This window comes from Puccinia triticina, chromosome 9A, assembly GCF_026914185.1.
Source record: "Puccinia triticina chromosome 9A, complete sequence".
In the NCBI taxonomy this organism is placed as follows: domain Eukaryota; kingdom Fungi; phylum Basidiomycota; class Pucciniomycetes; order Pucciniales; family Pucciniaceae; genus Puccinia; species Puccinia triticina.
Genome location: NC_070566.1, coordinates 5,450,544 through 5,472,315, shown reverse-complemented (window position 1 = coordinate 5,472,315; position 21,772 = coordinate 5,450,544). Strand labels below are relative to the sequence as shown.

At 44.9% G+C, this 21,772-nt stretch overlaps 2 protein-coding genes across 2 annotated transcripts; one reads left to right on the top strand and one right to left on the bottom strand.

Annotated features, from left to right (window-relative positions):
* Nucleotides 1-1,196: 1,196 nt before the first annotated feature.
* On the top strand, nt 1,197-2,593 carry PtA15_9A536 (uncharacterized protein; the record flags this gene model as incomplete). Its single annotated transcript, XM_053172755.1, has 5 exons — nt 1,197-1,236; nt 1,314-1,466; nt 1,538-1,653; nt 1,748-1,924; nt 2,006-2,593. The coding sequence occupies 5 exons, from the start codon at nt 1,197-1,199 to the stop codon at nt 2,591-2,593; spliced, it is 1,074 nt and encodes a 357-aa protein (XP_053023964.1).
* A 15,240-nt stretch (nt 2,594-17,833) lies between these two features.
* PtA15_9A535 (uncharacterized protein) lies at nt 17,834-20,949 on the bottom strand (the record flags this gene model as incomplete). The annotated part of the gene is made up of 3 exons (XM_053172754.1): nt 17,834-17,884; nt 20,454-20,606; nt 20,659-20,949. The coding sequence occupies 3 exons, from the start codon at nt 20,947-20,949 to the stop codon at nt 17,834-17,836; spliced, it is 495 nt and encodes a 164-aa protein (XP_053023963.1).
* Nucleotides 20,950-21,772: the final 823 nt, after the last annotated feature.

The window sequence follows — 21,772 nt, the reverse complement described above, 5'->3', positions numbered from 1 at the left end:
TCGGTTTCTTATTTGTGAAGAAAAAGTGTCCACGACGCAAGTTTTTTTTTTCTTCCCTCTACTTTTAGGCCATTATAACATATAGTCACGTTCGGGGATGCTGATAGGGAAGATTATTTCTCTCTTTCGGGCCCCAATTTTCTTCGCTTCTATGAACAAGGCATATGGATTTTTTTCACCGTTTCAAGAGCAAACCGAATAAGCTCCTTGCATAATTTAGCCGCAAGGTTTTGATCTTGCTCTCTTGTTATTCTACCTCCCCCAAGTACCCAGCGGTATAAAGCCGGGGGACTTGTGCTCCTGTTGACTTTGTGTAAGGACCCTGTCTAGTCTCAGAACCAGCCCGGCTTCTTAAAACTATACACCTGAGGTAGTTGTGCTCGGCTGTCTTCCTCTTTCTTTTGATCTCCGTCTACATCCTTTCCTCAAAAGTAGCAGGGTGCTCTAGTTGTGACCTCTTTTACATTATCATAGACGTTGACTTGCAGTGACTTTACTGACACTCCCATTCTCTTTATTTCCTCCTGCCTAGTCTCAGAATCAAACCGGCTTCTCTCGTTTCCACACACATCCCAATAAAAAACATCAAGCAGGGTTTTATACAAAACCAATCGTTATCCTTGTGACTCGAATACTCAAGAGGTATGTAGTAAACCTTCCTCGGTCTATGCACCCCTCCTATCAGCTAGCAGTCGATCCAGATTGTCCTCGTATTCTTCCCTTCTTTCCTTTTGTTACCATTTCAAGGCAGCTATAATTGATCAGTGGATTCAGCCTTCAGCACGCGTACTATATACTATTCGGATGGATTGTTTGTGCCTGTCATGGTGCTTAAGCTGCCTTGTCTGTGAGGATTGTTAGCATGTATGAGCACAAGACAAGACTGACTATGACGGGCTTCCATGATGATCGATATTCTGGATCTCGTCACATTTGTTTTCTCCAGTTTGGGGGTGTTCTGCATGTTTCCTAAGTGCATACACAGTGTGATAAACTGGGTTTAATCTGACTTTTGTTCGCTTTCTGACTTTGTGATGACATAAGCAACCGTCGACCAGTCAGCAGCGAAACCAACACAGCAACCACCACCACCGACCACCACCACCACACCCTCCAATATCGACTGGGAAGAACCGGCGAGCCTAAGGAAGAGAGAATCGATCTGGTTTTACCTTATCAGTTCCTCCTGATCGATCATGTCCGTCGAAGTATCTCCCTCCCAGCTGGGTTTCCAACGTCAGCAGTCTCTTATTACTCTCACAGAGTCACGTGTCAAGATAACCATTAACTGATTTGCTATTGGAAATCATTAGGTCCACTTACTCAACTCGTCAAACGCATTCTGACTGTCACGAACCCCAATCCGCAACCGATTGCTTTCAAGGTCAAGACGACTGCACCCAAACAGTATTGCGTTCGACCCAACAGTGGCAGGATTGAACCGGGTGAAAGGGTCGATGTATCAGGTAAACCGAGCCAACTAGATGCCCCGTTACCTCCAGGCCATTGACCAATCACCTGCCCTCTCTATCTCCAGTCTTACTTCAACCCATGAAAGAGGACCCCGAGCCTGGCGCGAAATGTCGAGACAAGTTCCTCGTTCAGAGTATCATCATCACCCCCGAAAGAGAATCTACACCATTCCCTGATCTGGTATGCTCCTCCGTGTCTTGATTCAACTGGATCATGGCTTACTTTGCGTATTCTTCCCTTTCCCACCCCTTTCCTTGATGTTGCCATCATCCAGTGGTCTTTAATCGAAAAAGAAAGCAAGGGATCCATATCTGAACATAAGATCCGATGTGTCTATCTCTCCGCTATTTCCGAGGACGGCCAACAATCCCCTAACTCTGCCTCCCACAAATCTCATCTTAATCACACCTCCCCTCCCGTCAACAACCACACAAATCGGGATGAAGACGATGTAGGCCATGTCCCTCATCTAATCTCACTGTCAGACTGCCAAGAAACTATCGTATCTCTAACATTTTCTTTGTGGTTCTAGGACCCTCGCTACAACTCCGTTCGGAGCCATCCAGCCTCCGGGTTTATCCGGCCCCAGGCCTCGCCCCCGGACCTACCGACGAACGATAACCCGGAAAACACCGTCTACGACATTGCGATGGATGAAACCTTTGATGGCCGACCCAATCGTCCTTCGACCACCACTCCGTCCCTGGCAGTCCTCAAAGCGCGCAACTCGACCCAATCCCATCTCTCCTCGACTGCAGTCAACGAGATGCCCAACCACCGTCCCGCGTCGTCCATCCTGTCCAATAGCGGAACTAAGGGTGGTGCTAGCTCGCTCAATAGCTCGTCAACCGACGACATCCATAAGTTGAAATCCCAACTCGCCGCTGCACTGGCTGAGGTCGAAAGACTGAAAGCTTTGGCCACCTCCCGGGACCAAGGCTTGCGAAAACGCACTCCCAACTCGTCTGCCAATGAATCCCAACGCGTCCACAGCGCAGACATGCTCTCCCTCGACTCCCATGGCCTCAAAGGCCCCGAGGGTCTTGTTCCGGTTCAAACTGTTGTCATGATCTCGATCGGGGTATTTGCTTTCACATGGTCTGTCTTCCATCTCCGCTAAGATCCATCCTTGCTACGCACTGGGAGTACAAACTGACCTCTCCTTCCTGCGATTCCTTTCATTTCTTAAGGCTCTTCTTCTGAGAATATCTTTTCCCGTCTTCCTTCCCCACTCGATACAGCCATGGGTGTGGTCTCTGATTTTTTGATTTGATTTTTGTGCTTTGTTTTATTTATTCTTTCCACCATCTCTTCCTTCCCCTCAACGTCGCCTTGAGCTGAGCTTTACTGACTAGTATATTCGATCTTGAGAGCTGAGAATGTCTGGTGGCAAAGGAACGAGAGACCCCGATGTATGTAGTGGCAGCTTACTACTGGCATCTCTTCTGTGAGGTATCTGATACTACCCACCATAAGCATTGGTTAGAAGATACACAAAATCAGGTTTCCTTTTTTTCTAATAAAATCCTCCACTTAATTATTGGTAATCCACTTCAGATCATATACAAGTACATTCACATCCAAAACACCACTTCTTTTTTAATACCTCCTACTGTTTGCTTTTTTCCTCTGCTTTCTAAATTATTAGTTCTTTTCTGGCTTGATTCTATTGGTGATTGTTGCTTTTTGTTTCTCTATATATTTGATTGTTTCCTCTTTTCCACTTGAGAAAATGCACACTCCTTTAAATTCAAACCAAACTCATTGCAATCAAGCTTTTTTAGTAGCTTGGTACGCACAAGAAAACATAAAGGGTCATGCTAAATAGAGTCCTTTACTTCACAAATTGGTGTTTACTCAAAATATATGAAAATTGGGGTGAACCATTGGGTGCACCAAAACCTAGCACATTTTGGAGTATACCTGAAGTCTGCAAAATATTACAAACAAAATAAGCATGAATTGGCTTCAAAAACTAAAAGCATAAACTACACAAGCACAATTCATTTTTCCCCAAGGTATATTAGGGGGGTTCACAATAGGATAAAAAAAAACTTTAGAGCCAATTATAAGGCCTTTATGAACAGATTTTTAGGTAAAATGAACAGCAGCAAGTGATACTGATCAATCTATGTTGATTTTTTTGGTGGTTACTAAACGTACCCGGTTTTTCCACGTTCATGCCCAGTTTTTGCATACCCCCTTTTCTGCATCTGTACCCAGTTTATTTCTGCTTATTTTTACGCAACACAAATTATATCAAAATCTAAGTATATTAAATCCACACTTTTGTGGAAATTGGGATCAAGGGTTTCCCCTGCAATTTTCTGAAAAGGGGCTTAAAATTTAGCCCCCTGTGCGCAAATGGCAAGCACTTGCGTCCAACCTCCAATTTTCTCAGGTATCAGCATATTACGCTTAATACCACAAGAAAATTAATTTAAAGTCCCCGAACATAAATGCCTCGGACTTGCCCCCCAATTCCTGAACCAGGAATGAAAAGGGGCAGGATTCAACCCCCTTGTGCCTGTTGCAATTGCAAGGGCAGGAGGGGGGCAAAAAAAAAGCTCAGCGTGCAATTGCAGAGAATGTCCGCCTCAGGTCAAAAACAATTGTAATTGACGGAGGGGGGGTTAAAAACCTGTGCAAATGCAACAGGGCAGTAAAAAAATTTTGTTCCCCTTGGGCCTATTGCAAGTGCAAAGGTGGAGGGGGAAAGGACGGGGTCTGCTCAAACTGCGCAAATGCAACAGTGGAGCTGGAGCCACCGCCGGGGAAAAAGATAGTCAGGGAGCCTGACATTTAAGCTCTTCCCCAGGCGCCTGAACCAAGGGATTGGTTTCAGGCAGGAAGTCATTTTGGAATACAAGTAACCTCAAACTGGTTCCTGTACGCGGCGTCGAGCGCCTCGCGTTTCGGACCTTCAACCAAATACAGGGTATGCCACCGCGCCCCATCTGATTTGGCAGGAGGATCGATAGGGATTGATGTCATCACTTGCTGTATCAAGCAAGTCGTCTACGAAACGCTTCGGAGGTGTGTTTGAGGCTGGACCCTCATTGGGAGCGGTGCCTTCCAAACCGTTGCCCCGCCAGCTCGCCGAGAGGAAAGTTCCTCCCGGCGAGCTGGTATATGTTCGCCGGGAGGAACTTCCCTCTTGGCGAGCTGGTATACACCATACCAGCTCGCCGGGAGGAGAGTCCCTCTCGGCGAGCTGGTATACCCATACCAGCTCGCCGGGAGGAACTTCCCTCTCGCCGAGCTGGTATACACATACCAGCTCGCCGGGAGGAGTTTCCCTCTCTCCGAGCTGGTATACACATACCAGCTCGCCGGGAGGAGAGTCCCTCTCGGCGAGCTGGTATACGTATACCAGCTTGCCGAGAGGAGAGTCCCTCTTGACGATACCAGCTCGCCGGGAGGAACTTCCCCTCGGCGAGCTGGTATACACATACCAGCTTGCTGGGAGGAGTTTCCCTCTCGGCAAGCTGGTATACACATACCGGCTTGCTGGGAGGAGTTTCCCTCTCGGCGAGCTGGTATACACACATACCAGCTCGCCGGGAGGGAGTAGAGTCCCTCTCGGCGAGCTGGTATAAATATATACCAGCTCGCCCACCAGCTCGCCGAGAGGGTTCCCTCTCGGCGAGCTGGTATCCACATACCAGCTCGCCGGGAGTAGAGTCCCTCTCGGCGAGCTGGTATAAATATATACCAGCTCGCCCAGAGGAGAGTCCCTCTCGCCGAGCTGGTATACCCATACCAGCTCGCCGGGAGGAACTTCCCCCTCTCCCCGAGCTGGTATACACATACCAGCTCGCCGGGAGGAGTTTCCCTCTCGCCGAGCTGGTATACACATACCAGCTCGCCGGGAGGAGAGTCCTTCTCGGCGAGCTGGTATACGTATACCAGCTTGCCGAGAGGAGAGTCCCTCTTGGCGAGCTGGTATACACATACCAGCTTGCTGGGAGGAGTTTCCCTCTTGGCGAGCTGGTATACACACATACCAGCTCGCCATACATATACCCCCTCGCACGCCCCTACACGCCCCTGCAGGGGCGTGCACACCCCCGCACACCCACACCCACACCTGTGCAAAGCACACGCCCAACAATGGGCATGTGTGGGTGGGCATAGGAAAAAAAGGGTGTGCCCTTTGTATCAAGCGAGTCCAAGGTGATGTGCTTTGAAGTTGAACTGTGTCCGCTGCAGGTAACCCATGTGACGGTTTTGTCTGATAATGTGCTGGACAATGATTCCAATGGGACCTCAAGCTCACTTGATGGCGGCTCTTTTCTCAGCACTCCTAGGAATAAACAGGTGGTGGTTTTATGTGTATGATTTCCGTGATCAATTCTTCTGGTGTAGGGACCGCAATTGGATGTGTATAGGGGTTACTTATAAAAACATCTACTTGAGACAAGTTTCCATTGAAATTTTTTTTCAGAAAACATCTTTCCCTCTCTGCATTCTTGACTTGGGAAAAGGTTGTATGGCCAGTATGAGTAGGATTTAGATTGGCAAGCCTCCTTTGTGTTACGAGTTGGCAGCACTTGAGTTTGAAAAAGTGTTGTGCTCTCAAGTTGAGGGCGGGCTGGGAGCTACAAGGTTATTTGCTTTGGTGATTTTCTGGAGCTGCCCTGGGAGTACTGCGGCGTAGTGGCCTTGTACTCTGGTATTTAAATTCAGACAGTTTAGTTATTCTTTCCACATTTACTTAAACAGTACAGTAGCTCTTTTGTTACAAATTGAGGATTGTTAGAGTAGTTCCTTTTTTGTTACAAACTCAGTTGTGAGGATTTGTCAAGAAATGTTTGAGTAACAACTGTTGTATCATTTGTTATAAAGACTCCAGTCTTTAGTCTTGGTTGGTTTGGTCTTCATGGGGTTTATCATGTTTTCTTTTTTTATTTACTCTTGTTTGACAAATTTCATACTTTTACTTTTGGACTCTATGAAAAAATTAAGAGTTTAATATCCTCAATTTCTGAGGAAAGTCCAGGTACTCTTTGCATCTTTACATTGGGCAGGCAGGGGCACATGGCAGGGTGGTGGGCTGGGGTGGGAGACTTGTATTTTGGTCCCTGCCAGTGCAGCGGCGTAGCCGCCTTGGACTCTAGTTCATCTAAAATTATGATAAGAACTAGAGTCCAAGGTGGCTTTGCCACTGCAAATCTGAGGTACAATGTTCAACATTCAATCTCTAAGGAAAAGGGAAAAAGAAAGCAAACCAATGTCTTCCAAATGGTTATGGATGCTCATCCAATGAGAACAAGCTATGTGGAAAGTTTTGAGGTTGTTTGTGTTTCATCTGCTAAATACATTTCTTTCCCCTTCCACCCACATATCATATGTCAGGTAGTTAACCTGAGACTGCCAGACATGGAAGGATCCCTCCCTCATCCTTCCAAAAACCCCTCCACTCACCCATGCCCCATGCCCACTTATCTCAGACCCCTGTCCAGCTCAACAGAAAGCAGGAAGTGGAAATATAGTAATAGATTTTCAAGTGGACAGGTGCCTCTTACATCCACTTTTGTGAGTTGGTGTTACAAATGGCACTTGGTACCCAGCACCCGTTGGAAGGTAGCCACAGAAATTTCCAGCTACCCGCTGGCAAGTGCAAGTGTCTGGTTTTGCAGGGGCGGTCTTGGACAGGACAATATTCACCCACACTGCCTTGATGGCTAGTAGTATCAAGTACCAAAAATTATATAATCCCCTTGATGACCAAAATTACACCTTGACAAGGGGAGTGTAAACTCAGGAACAGCTTAAAATTGGCAAGCTGGAGAATTATGGCAGGTACAAGGTCAGCTGGTTTTTTGAGAGAAACATCAAGGCCCATGTGCAGGGCAAAAACCTCACTGTAGTTGGGACAATAGCGGCAGGAGCTTTTGGCAAGATGGGCGGAAGACTTGGCACAATTTGGAGGTTGCATTGTTGTGGAAGGTCACGGCCACCTTGGCAAGGTGTTTGGGTTTGTGGTGATGATAGGCCGCAAGCCACGGCTCAACAATCAGACCAAAACAGATCATCGAGTACTGGACAATTGGAAGTGCCCCAAAGATCTTCCAGAGTAGGGGAGCAGATTGGTGCCATGCAGAGCAGCAGTACACACTGAACCAGATACCCCAAATTAGAGAATGTAAAAGGGTACACGTTGCTAGGTACCCGGCACCCGCGAGCAGGTACCGCCCGCACCCACCAGGCGGTGCCGGGTGTCCGTTTTTTTGGCAAAAAGCGGTGCGGTACCCGGGTACCGCCCATCCCCCAGGGGGCAGCCCCGGCTCAGGGCCCGCTTTGGAGATGGATATGTAGATTGAGTTGCCGGACCCAATCATAATTCATTGAGTCGCAGGACCCAATTGTAATCCATTGAGTCGGGGGACCCATTGGAATTCATTGAGTCGCGGGACCCAATTGTAATTCATTGAGTCGCGGGACCCAATTGTAATTCATTGAGTCGCGGGACCCAATTGTAATTCATTGAGTTGTGGGACCCAATTGTAATTCATTGAGTCGCATGACTCAATAGTTTAAACACTTGGCAGATTAAACCTAATTCATTGAGTCGCAGGACTCAATTAGAGCTTGCAGATCAACGTTGTGCTCAAATAATTTGAGATGTAGAAAAGGTGGACCTTTAGGTCAGCTGTGCTGACTCTAAGGCTGACAGGTTGTAACTTGCAATCATAGTCGCAGACCTTTAACTTTTTGGCTTATGTACTCTTTCCATTTGTAGTTGAGCCTCCTTATTACTTTGTTCAAGGAGGTGCATCCTTTCTTTTTAAGTAGGTTTCTTATTTATTCTTAGATTTTTTATACACGTAAATGAAACACATTCTTATGCGTTTTTTCTTTGTTCAGCTAGCTCTGATACAATAGCTATCTGACATTGGGACTGGAGATTGATTTTGCAAAAGAAAAATGGCTGGTACCCGTGGTACCCGCCTGGCATTGCCGGATGCGGTGCTGGGTGCCCGTTTTTTGCAAAAAACACACAGGTACCGGCGGTAAATTTGGTACCCAGGTCCATTTTGACATTCTCTACCCCACATTGAGCAGAAAGGTCTGTTGGCCTGGGTGCATTATCCATGTTGGGTAAAGCTGGTTCACAAAACTCATAACCATCAGAGCTGTGGTGCCAACAAGTCAAAGGCAAGTGAACATGGATAGGTATGTCAAAAGACATACAAGAAAAGCCAGAAACATCAGTATTCTTGGAGGGTGCTATTTTAAAAACTTTAAATCACTCACTACATAAAAAATTTAGGGCCAATTGAACCACCATGTATTCAACAAAGAGCAGCATCCTGACCAACCAGTTGGTGAGCCTAGCCCGGGCCCTCAGCCTGAAATTTGCACAAGCCAGCTTGAAATTCCCTCCACAAGACCAATTAGACCATTCCAGAAGAGCAACATGATCAGTTGATACACACACAAATGTAACAGTTTCCAAAAAAAAAAAAAAAAAAAAAAAACAGCAGAGGTTTGCTTTGCCGGTGTGGTGCTCCATTCCAAACCATAAGTAGTATTTTATTGCTTTTCTTTACATATATTCATCATTACATTTCCCATATCCCCATAACCCTTCACAAATACCTCATTATTATTGCATATTCAGATTCTACGCCAGATTTTACCTATAGTCACTCACACATAGTACCCCCTTATCTTCAATGGTTCAGTAGTTATAGAGTATATAAGACTTACAGACAACCTACAGTCTTCATTAGTTACAATACTCATTTCATTAGTAACCTACTTGAATCATTACAGTACATTCCTTTTACATATTTATTCTCACATACTAAACCCTTTACATACATTTCTCATCATGTACTATACCTATTGTACACATTACATCATTGGATCTGTGCTTACCTCTTTCAGTAGTGCTCATCATTACAAGTTGTTACTATGTTCTCATCACTCTTCCCCATTAGTACATTCTTTTATTCCCATAACCAGCATTCCCCTTTCAGCATTGCTCATCATTACATACTGTTACTATGTTCACATCACTCTTCCCCATTTGTAAATTCCTTTATTCCCATAGCCAGAGAACTCCTCATTGTCTGTGCTCATCCTTCCTTCATATAAGAACTGTCCTTCCCTCCTCACTTGTACCTTATGCAGAATTTATAGAGAATTTTAGATACAGAAATTATAGTGCCCATTCTCATCAACCCATTGCCATTGAATCATTTCCAATTGCTTTCCCCCTTCAACCATTGCTCCAACCCTCTCACCTTAAGTAGGCAGTAGCCAGCTCATAGTACTAGCTCCTAAGATCAAGTAGAAATCAGCCACACCTTTTCTTCTTTTTCTTAGTGTTACTCTCATCCCCTCAGCATTAGTCAGGAAGGCAGCCTCATCAGCACCCTTTGCATAGCTTACATTAGTACTAGTGTTGCTATCCATTTCCCTTCCAAGCTCTATTCTGTCATTGAGTAGTTCCACACCGGGCCCAGGGCCCGTTTACTTGGCTCATGAGAAACAGGGTACAGGTCCTCAATCAATACTTGTTGACCCAGGCTTGCGGCTTCAAGCGCGTGCACTCTGGAGCTCTAGCACGGCGACTATATACAGCGGCAACACAAATTCACATGCTGCGGAACTGCGCAACTGCGCAGCACCTTGACTCCCAGAAATGAGAAATTTTCCGGCTCACAAATCAACTCAAAAATCACAAAATCCAATTTTTGTGCAAAACTTCACTTTGCAGTACCCCAGCAACGTCTAAAACAGCCAATATTCAAGAATTCTGGAATGACAGCTGTGCAAACTCAACTTTCAAGCTTTCACAACTTAAAATGCAGCACTTTTTAATGGCAAATTGTCTGGGGACAGACAATAAGTTGGGGGAGGATGTGGTATACAAAATGGGAAAAATCAAAAGTTTTCTCTCACTAGTATATTTCACCCATAGAAGGCCTCAATATACAACCAAAAAGACCCCTTAATCAGATTTTACAGCCACAGTAACCCCTAGTCACTGCTGAAAGTGTAACTGGAGCCCCACTGCACTGGAAGTTAGACCCTCCAGACAACCTGTAGCACCCTGTGATTCCCCAATATACACATACATTTCCTTACTCCATGTTATCTTCACTGCATATATTAGTTTGCCTTTGTTTTCTACCTGCATGATATCATTCAGCACTGCCCCTGTAGTCTGTGCCATTGTTCTCTGCATTCTAGAACTTTCAGCCCCACTTTTGTTTGGTTTTATTGCATCACATGCCATTGTTCCCCGCATCATGCATGCACTCCTTGCATAAATTGTACACAGCCCAGGCCAACAAAAATCCCTCACTGGGGCCGCCCTGGAGCTAAAATCCCTCACATTTGTCTATATAAAGAGCCCCCTCCCCCCCAATTTTGTTCCTCAGTTTATTACTCATCAGTGATTCACTCACCACCTTGTACTCTTGACACTTACAACTTACAACTATACTCATAACAACCCTTACATATCAATAACAACTCTTTATACGGTGTATCAAACAAACTCATGTTGAGCATCCACTCCTACCACCACATTAAAACTTGCCAAGCAGAGCTTGGTGGGTCTTGTAGCTGGTAGTATAGAAGGGCAGAGCTTGCAACTCCTTCATTGACTTCTCCATTCAGCAAAAGGGTTTCACAACCACTTTTGAGTCTTACACCGCTCAGGAGTGACGGTTGTGCCGCACCTGAGCAACAGCAAGTTTTTATTAGCTGAAGTCAGGGCCAGTAGTTTTAGTAATTCCCATACTGCTGACCCCCAAATAAAGCCTATACTTCCTCACTTAGCCACAACCCCCCCCCCCCCCCCCCCCACCGCTACTTTCCCCATTGACTCAGGGGCAACCCACAACATCATGAGCAACAGATTTGTTGAAATGGCCCGCCTGCAGCGCACGCCCACCCTGTCTGAGAGAACCATATACGGGTTTGATGGCTCAAAGAGCCACACATCCCAGGAGATCAGACTGGGCCTCAGAGGCAACAACCATCCAACCAGGTTTACAGTGCGGGACACCACTTTTGTGCTAGCCCCCTGGGGGTGTCCCAAATGTTGGGCTTGAGAAATTCACAAAAATCCCCCGATACCCCGGGGGTTTTGGGGAGGGTTAGGGGGGTGACCAGTGTAAAAATCACAAGTCCAAGTGCAAGATGTCTTTCCCCAGCCTCCAAGATGGCGCCTAAGACAACAGCACGAAGAGCTCAGATTGAAAGACAAAGAAAAGAGTCCTTACTTCAAAGAAAATCCTCCTCAAGCCAACCAAAAAAGCCGCTGAAACCCTTCTTGCAGCCTTGAAAACCGCCTGTTGTCCTTATTGCTGAAAAAGACGACCCTATTTTAATTGAAAGCAACAATGAGGATAATTTTGGTCTATTCAAAACTCCTCTCTTAGAAAAATATCAAGACAAATAAATTGCTATGGCTGAAGAGACTCAACAGATGCTTAATTGGTGTTGCAATGGCAAAACCTCCGACAAAAATGATGAAGTTGACAGAGCTACCAGGAAGATCTTGTGGCCGATCTTGTACTCAAAGGATAAAGAAGAGCAAGTGCAGAAGAGAAGGCGAATTCTCAAAAGTGGAAATTCAAAGTACAAGATGCCAGTTCCTAGCTCCAACCCAAACTCAAAGAAACTTGTTCTTTTCCTATGAATACAAGGCCTTGGTTTTGTACCGCAATGCTCCAAAACCCACTATAAGTGCATAATATACACTTAATACATAGTCTATATGCATAATGCACCTCCATAGTGCCATACTATGGCCTGTAAGTCCATGTGTCCCAAATCCGAACCACCTAAAAAGTGAAACTTTTTTCTGAGCAGTGCCACAGAGCTGGCGAGATATTTATAGAATCCCCTAGCTCTGTAGAGCTCAAAAATGTCACTTTGGTGTATTGTACATGATATATGTAAACCCTGATAGGTCTCAAAAAATAAAAACATTTTTGCGGGCGCGGGCTAGCACAAAAGTGACGTCCCGCACTGTATTGTGACCAAACTCAAAGACTCTTATGAAAGCATCCTGGGGATGCTGTGGATTAGCCGGTTTGGACACTTGATCAACTGGCAACAACACCAAATCAAAAACAATGGAGACGGGGCACCCGCCACCCAGGGACCCATTGCAGCCGCATCAGCAGCTTTGTCAATGCCAAATCCAGCCTTGGTAAACGGGAAGGAGCCTGTGAGGCCAGCGAGGCAATTTGAACAGGGGGTGTGCACTTTAGGTGCAATAACACCCCCCAATTTGAGTCTCCCACCCCTTCCTTATCCCCCACGGCAGAGATAGGGACATCTGGCAAGCGGGTACCGCAGACACCCTTGACAACACTAGAGGCAATGCTCCGAGCGTGAGACTCCATTCATTTGGATAAGGATATCTGTAATATCTTAGCCCTTTCTCCGAACTATTCTCATCAGACTTTGAACAAGAGACCGCGTGAAAGGACATTGTGTCCGCCTGCCACTTCCAGTTAAAGATAGTTAGGGGGATAGGAGCCTTCAGTTCTTTGAGGTTCTTGTCAAAAAACGGAGTGAATCCTACGCTGCCATGCTGGTTTGAACATCCAATCATGAAACCAAGGCCATTCTGCTTGCTGGATTGGCCAACCAATGGATCAGCGGTGAAGAGGTTGGTTCTGATTGGGAAGGATTGTGGAGGTGTGGCGGATTACAAGATGATGTTGGACAAGAGGGAAGGTCTGATGGTGGTCCCATTGATCTCGGCTGGGGGAAGTGGGGTCGGATGATTGTTGACGATGGATGTGAACATCTGATAGGACATGTTTGATCTCTCTAAATCTCCTTTGTTTTCCGCTTCTACCGCTTTCAACCAGATTGCCTCTCTGTTATTGCCGCTCCCAATGGAAACTTGGGGAACTTCAATCAGAGGCTGGGAAGCATTTGCGTTGGTACAGTCTCTATCTGTCAGCCTTAGAGATACATCAAGTATCCAAAAGACTGCAATAACTTAGTAAATAATAATAATTATCAAATTATTATTGCAGAATCAGATTCCTCATCTTAAATTAAGGGGGGTCACCCACTTAAAGTACCCCCTTATTTCTATTCCTTCATGTACTAATTGTATAAATAAGAATTGGCCCCAGAAAGCGCCCAAAAATAATATTACATACATAAATTTAGTAAAACAAACAATGTACATAAAATTAAACTGTTGTACATTAATGAGTAATATTACTTGTGTAAAAATACCCCGTGAAAGTATTATGTAGACTTCTACTGAAGCTCTTTGACATGACAATTGGTTATAAACATGTCATGTGACAGAGTCAGGGAAATTAGTCTATTACAATACAATTAAATTACCCACAGCCAAGCCCTTTTCACGGCTACACCCCTGGATACTCCCATAGGGAGAAAAGGACTCAGTGTTTACACCCACTGAAGTCCCCTCTATAAATAGAGGCCTATTTGGCCCTCAGGAAAAGATCCCCCAGACCATTCACCGCCCATAAACCGTAAGTTTGCAGTGCATATTCTCCTCTGCTACTACTGAAGCCCCTTTTCCCTTTAAACCATCCCCAGCACGTAAAATCCACTGGATTAAACCTTTAAATATCAAAAATCCCTTATTAGCATATTTACAAGCTTTATCCTTAAAAGTGGTTGCCGTGAGACCTCCGCCTCTGACAAGTAGCCAATCAGCTTAAGCGCTTACCACCTACTTTTTTACACCAAATTTATTCCCTGTAATTAATAATTATATATTATTAATTACATAATAAATCCTCCTCTTTTTAAAAGAGTTTTTAAAACCCTTGTAGTGGCTAAATTACCATGTAACAAGTTTAGTAATTTACATTACTAGTGTTTACATCAGCACAGTTATAGTGCTAGGGCCCAAAACCCTTAATTTTGACGGGTTTTTTTGCCCAAAGCTTCATAAACAGAGCTGTCACTATCACCTAGGACCTCAAGAATCTTGTGGTCTGGATCATCTGTGAGAGCTTTTGGTTTTGAGGTGGATGCCTTTTCAGTTGGTTCTGGTTGCTTCTGAGTGCTCTTCTTTGGTTTTGGGGCTGGATTTGCCTTCGTGCGAGTGTTTTTAGCGGGGCCCAAAGCGGGATCGGGATTCTAATTAAATGACAGCTTGTTAAGAGCTATTCCAACCATTACGGGAAGGGTCATGGTGTGGTAAACTTACCTTGCGGAATTAAGGATGCCTCAACCCTTTGAGCTTCAACTTGTGATGCTTCGCTGCCTATTGTGAGAGGAATATCATCACTAGGGGATCCTTCTTGACTCGGTGTGTCAACTAGTGCAGCTGTTCCTCCTGTAGGGGTAGGTTTAGCAAGTGCGCTGTTGGTAGGGTTCTTGGACAAGGAAGATTTGGAAGTGTTGTTGGTCATTCTGAAGTCTGGCGTGTTTGCAATGGGAGATATGAAGGAATGGATGCGGTTTGTCAGAACTGATGGTTAATATCAAGTCTGAGTGGGAATGAATGTATAACGGAATGGATTAAGTGGTTGACTTGTGTTTTGAAACAAAAATTTTGCAGCAGAGACGCGCTTGGAGACGGAATGAATGGGATGGAATACGGACTGGGGAACAAACCTACTGAACTCGGAGGTTTAAGTAGCTGTTGGTTTCAGCCTTGGTCCTCATTCTTCCCTGTAGGCAACTGGGTCCTTCAAGGGACCATCCTTAGGTACGGGTTGGTTCTTGAGGGCTCACCTATTGTATTGCCAAGTCCGTTGTGAGTGTGCATATCTCTTTGTTGCTTCTTTCTTGAGTGTAGGGACCTACAGATACCCATTGGGTACCTCTGCAGTCTGCAGGGACCTAAGGATACCCTGTGGGTACCTCTGCAGTCAGAGGCAAGTTCCTATCATGGACCTAAGCCACCTCCGCTACGCTACGGCAACTCCCAATTAATCTGTGGTTGATAGCAAAATTAGATAAAAAAAAGACCCTGACAAAAATATGCTGAACCAAGGTAAACTAATTTCAAAATGCCTTGTATGCACGTAGCATATCAAGGATGGTTATATGCAATATCTTCAGGAAATATAAGGTCACACCAAATTAACAATACATGAAGGATGGTATCATGAGAGAGGTGAGGGGTCAATGTTTTTCCTTTTTTGAAAAATGGTATCAAGAGGAATAGAAAAATGATCAATATAATCTGATCAATATACACTATACTGATCAATATACAAAATTGCAAATTCATCGATGTTGGTAGTGAGAGTGGGTAAATTTTTTTTTCAAGGGTTTTGTTAGATTTTGATTGATTTTTAGAGTTGTTTAGGAGTTAGTTTGGCCAAAAGAAAAGTGTCAGATGAGAGTAATTTTTTTCTTTTTCTTTTAGTAATTTTTGTGATTTTTTGTTTATTTTATCAGGATGATCAGTCCTTTTGCTTTATGCATTCCAGAATTATGAAAAGGATGAGTAAATTTCCCAATGAGGCCCCCAATGGTGAGACTGAGTCTCTATAGTGACAACAGGATACAAGAAGATGGGGGGTAAGATTTGGATTTCTTGGGATAAGGAAATTACAAATAGTGGAGGACTTCCTGTCGGTTCAGCTGGCCCCGCAGATCTCAGTTTAGACCAGAAAAAGCTAAATTTTTGGCTTCTTGATTTACACAAGGGTTTCCATTGATTTTCTAAATCCTCATCCCTTCTGGCTTCTCCACCAGATCAGCAAGCACCACCCAATTATCAACAACAGATCTTTGATCCACTCCTCACCCACTTGATAACACGGTCTCACGCAATCTACCCGCGGCCCAAGAATCCAGCGGCCCATCAGCAAATCCAGCTTCCCAATTGACCAACACAGCACCACCAAGCAGCCCCGCCCATTGCTCCCCAGGGCCTCAGTCTCAAGCAAGCCTCCAAGCCTCTCTGACTTCTTTTTTTTGATCCCGAAGCACGTGAGGCCCATCAGCATGAGACCAGCATGTCTCAATTCTACGCTCTACAGCTACACAATGCAAACTTGACTATCAGCCACTTTCAGGCCAAGGCAAACCACCTCCTTACAGGATGATCTTCAGCAGGCCCAAAAAGAACTGGCCGACAAGACCACCAAAAATCAGGATTTGAGACATCAGATCAAGCTGATGCAACTCTGAATGGAGTTGAAACAACCCAATTTGTACATGCACCCACCTAGTATGATGCAAGGTGGGGTGTATCACCATTTGTCTCATCATCACGCTCCTTCTTTGCCTCAGTCGGGTCCACATCAACCATCATCCTCTTGGGAATCTTCTTGGGACGGCAATCCTACCAGCCAAAGTCCTTGCAATCAATGATTCTGATCAAACCATATCTGCTCCTGTCTGTTTCTGTTCTTCATTCATCTTTGGTGTGCTTTTTTTTTCTCATAAGTCTCATTAAATGGAATTGAAGCATTGAACTTCCAATCAATCAAATAATTTTTTTTTGGTCCTTTTGTATATCACATGTAGAAACACAATTTTTTTTAATTATTATTTGACATGTGAATTCAACTGCTTCTCAGCCATAAACAACAAAGGGAAAACAGGAGTAAATTGGGGAGTGAGAGTAGCAGAACTTGAAGTAAACAAACCAATATATAAGAAACCTTGATTGACTTGGGTTGACAAACAAGATGAAGTGCTTGAAAAACAAAAGTACAGACTCAAGCAAAAAAACATAAGAAGAAAAGGAACCCTTTGATTCATAGCCATCCATCATAGTATTGAGAGATGTGGCATCAAACTTGGATTTCCAAAAATAGCATCTTGTGAAATTTGCAGGATAGGATGTGATTTTCATCCCATACAGACTGATACACTGTGGCTGTTTTGTTTATCACTACCAATTGGAATCAGAGCTGGTGAAGGTGGCATACAACTTGCAGATGGTCTGCTCAATATTGATGATTGCTTGCAGGAAGCAGAATTTTCAATTGAGCAATCAATCCTTGAATCAATTGCATGCCCCACTTGGCTGCCTGGTGTGCAGATACAAGTTGCTCATTGAGCAGCTGTAGTCGGGCGGAATCAAGGGAGTTGGTTGGCAGGCTATCCCCCCGCTTGACTGGGGCAAGGATCAGACTTTGGAGCCTTTTGGATTTGCGCGGGAAGGCCGTGTTGCTGATGATCCAATACCCCGGTGGTGTCCGCTCAAGAAGCTGGTTGTAGAGCAGGTCAGCTATTGTTGAATCATGCCAAGACCCTGGTGCGTTGAGTATAGGATACATGATTGTTCCATCCGGCGCAAAAACAAGGATACAGCTACAATAATGTGAGCATGTCCAGCCATTGTAGTATGCGTTTTGAACACTAAAGGGATAGTCAGCAAAGTTCTGGGGAGGAGATCATGTATAATAAGCGGAAGGGCTCACTCTTCATCATCAGAAATGAGTACTGGCAAGTTCAGTCCGTCCATGGTCTGAGGGTGAAATGGATCAGTGGCAAAATGGATGGTCCAGGTGCGGGGTTATGTTTGAGTCAGGATTGAGTTTTGGGGGAAAGCCAGCAAGCTGTAAAATTTTAGGAACTCCAAGCAACGGAAGCACAAATCTAGACTTTTAGAATTATTCTTTGTAAATTATTTTCTGCAAGGCCCGCAGAACCGACAGGAAGTCCTCCAGTAGAGAGAGAGAGAGAAACTGAGCAGATATTCAAGGTTATTTTGGTGGGGAATAACTTCCACAGGCAATACTACCTCCTTAAAGGAGTGCTGCCAAGCTGTGATAGAGAGTGCAACAGCCTCCTCTTACCAAAGAAACGTGGAGGGCCTCTGAGTTAGACAATTCTAATCAGCCACAATTTTTTAGACTTCACTCTAGATAGTCAAGTTTCTTTGAAGGGAAACCTTTGTGGTTTGTTTCTTACAAAAACCACAAAAAAAGAAGGATGAGAAGCAGATGAATCATTTGGGGTTATGAGGTCAAGATATATGAAGACCTATGATCAAAAGAATAGCAAAAGAACAGGGAAAGAGACAATCAAAGAGAAACAGAGTTTTACCTCTGAGATGAACAAGGTTCAGTGAAAGAATGATACTTACTGTCAATATCCTAGGTGCCTGTGACGGTAGGTATACTGGGAGCGTGGTATCCTCTTTGGTGGTGATCCTGGGCTATCTGGGGGTGTGTTTCTGGGTGTCTGAAGTCTGTAGATCCTCCTCAGACAAGGGGGATCCTGGATTCAAAGATTTTGACAGTTTGCTTATTTAATTAAATACTAGAGTACAAAGCGGCTGCGCCGCCGCAGCTGCCAGAGGCCCCCGGTCAACCGCAACCCCTACTCCCCCCCCCGCCGGTTACCCGCAACCACCGCCGGAACCACAAGGCTCATACAGCCAGTTCTACTCACACCCAAAGCAACCGCCCGCAAGCCAACCGTCACCAGTCAATACACAGCGAAACCCAGCCAAACTTAATACCCGACTCACCGTTCTCAAGCGGGGCGAATCCTACTCCCTCCACAAAACTCAGCCACTTTATCCCAGCAACCTTCCGCATTCACATACCCAATCACAACAGGGAACTGATGACGTAAGTAGGCATTATCCTTATCGCTGATGTTGTCGCAATGTAACATCGTTCGTCCAATGTTAAATGTCCTCCCAATTTTCCCCGGACTTATTCCCCTCGCAATTACCACCCACTCGTCAACGTCCACAACCACCAACCTTGATCCTTTCTTCATGTATACCATTTCTTCTCCTGGCCAAATATGAGTACAATCCTTAGTCAATATTATTGGCATTCCGACTTTCAACTCAATCGTTATGTCCGGCCTAACTTTGTCGAGCAGGAGCGACTTGGGTATAGTACTCATGATTGGTACGCCCTCAATTTCATCGACGAGCCGAGCCTCGCAAACAAACGTCTCGCTGCGATGCATATTTGACAATTTTGTGTTGATTGAACGTCTTTCATCATTGTTTTGAATAATAAGTGATCGGTTCAAAAAGTATTCAGCAGTATCCCCGTATAAGCAAGCCGCGACCAAAGCAAGATCGCCGTAAACGCGGTCAATCCCGTCCGAATAATAACCTCTAGACCAAATGTCCAAAAGGTCATTGGGTCGATTGTTAAGACTTGGCATCTTATTCTACCAATAGCAATATTATTTCAATTAGTAATTCAACTTCTTAAGCATGTAACTCTCAATGTGACTCACATGATAAACACTACTATACTCAACTTTTAGACTTGACAACGTTTTCAACTTCCGCAATAATTTACGTTTGACGGAGAGACGAAGCGTGAGATCCAGACAAGCCCTTTCGACAGAGGAGCATCAATTCACGAGAAAGTATTATCGCCGCTTTACGCCCTGGCCAAAGCAGTAACTACCCCCTTCAACGGGCATCACCCGCTTTGCGACTCATGCACATTAGTCATGCATCCATTTTTAAGATGAAAATTCATAGCAACATGCCGACAAGCCCCCAAAGCGCGTCTGATCGTTTCAATTTAGCTCTCATTTCGTCGCCGTGCTTCGGTCTGGTCTCTGCTTTCGCGATTAAGCTACTTACGCTTTCCATGAAACCCCAAACTCAAACCCGCTCCGATGTCTGACTCATAAACTCTTATCAGGGCCCACCACTACCACCCTTATTTAGAAGGACTCTCCGACACACACCGCACCATCATCGCACGTCCCTTGTCGCAAAAAATTAAACAAAATAGTCTGTCGATTCCACACTTCACTGAGGGCACAAGCTTGATCTTGAACATCATTCTTCTATGCTAACATATCCTGATTGTGCATATGCCTCCGATGAACAACGAAAAGACATAAAGTTTTTTTGCTTTTTCGCGCAAATCGTGCTACGTTCAAGCCCTCATCCTGCCAACTCATCCTCGTTTTGTTGTCAGTCCTCGATAACAACCACTTCCCTGACTTGACCATTTGCATAATCTTGTGGCCAGCCCGCAAAGCCCGAGAAAACCTGAAATGTAAAAGTCAGCCTTGTTTAAACTACTTCATTCAACCCGACTTACCTTAACGACGAGAAGACCCAAACTTGCTGAAAAGTCTGCCAACTCTCCTTCAAGATCAACTTTTATACCCGGCTCTAAACGGACTGCGTCGCTGAGCCTCACCAACAATGGGTCGATGACGTACTTGACATAAAATTCGCCATCCGGGAGTGCCTATATGGAAAAGTCAGTATCGTTTTCATCATCGTGTAAAAGGAACACTTACAAGTCCACGGTGCCCCACTATGAGTTCAAGTCGAATCCATGTATCATTCACTGTTTTCACGTGATTAATGCGTCTGATTGTCCCCGTTCCATTAATCTTAAGTGGTTCCAACTTCGAAGTTGCACGAGTGAAGCGTTTCCACCTGAGACCTTCAGAAACATACTCGAACTCTTGGTTTCCATATTGATCGACGACTCTGACGCTTCCCTCAAGGTTATAAAATTCACCAGCCACCAGCCGCGGGACGCTAGTAGAAACTGGGTACAAGCTGACCAAGAGTTTGGGAATCATGTTTTCAACTGCCGACGTTAATGTCACCAAAGATCTGATTGCTTGAACCTCAAGTTCGGAACCTTCATAATCTCGCTTCTAAATTCAAGCTAACTGTCAATCATAATCAAAATGATCAAAAAAAAATCCAGGCTTACGGTAGAAATCGCCTTAAACTTTCCAGCGAAGCGTAAGTCTTGAGGTTCATTCAAATTATTCAACCACTCAACCAAACAAATCGAATCCATGTAAACTACTGAAGATTGCTGGTAAAGTTGATGTATTATCCGCGACTTAATGAATGAGTTTAACGGGTTGTTGAGGTGAAGGTTGCAGATGAAGTATATCCCTTTTTAAAGAGTAAGCTAGAAATCGCTTCCAAAACTCAACGCTCTACCTGCAGAGATTGACCCTTAAGAAGCCCAACAACAGTCAACCCAGCCGAGGCGTTTCCGCTCCCAACCCTGGCATCAAGTTACAGTCGAAACCCTCGTCTCGCTCCCCTGAGCTGTTGACGTCTACGGCCCAGCAACCGTAGGCGTCGCCCTTTTACTATCAACTCTTATCTTATTGTAAGCGTTGAGGACAACCTACGCTGTCAACATTCAGTGACCCTTGACGATCATACTGAAGTATCTTTTGATGTCACGGTCACCACACGGGTTCCTTCTACATGGCAGCCCGACCATCAGCATTGTTCCCTGATCAAAACTGTTGATTGAAGCCCAAGTGGTTGGTAGAGCAACTGGCCTGACGCCTTAACATCGGAAGCCTTGGACGTAGCTTCTCTATGACGGCGCCGGGCTTGGCATAACGTCTTATCATTGCAAGACATCAAAACGAA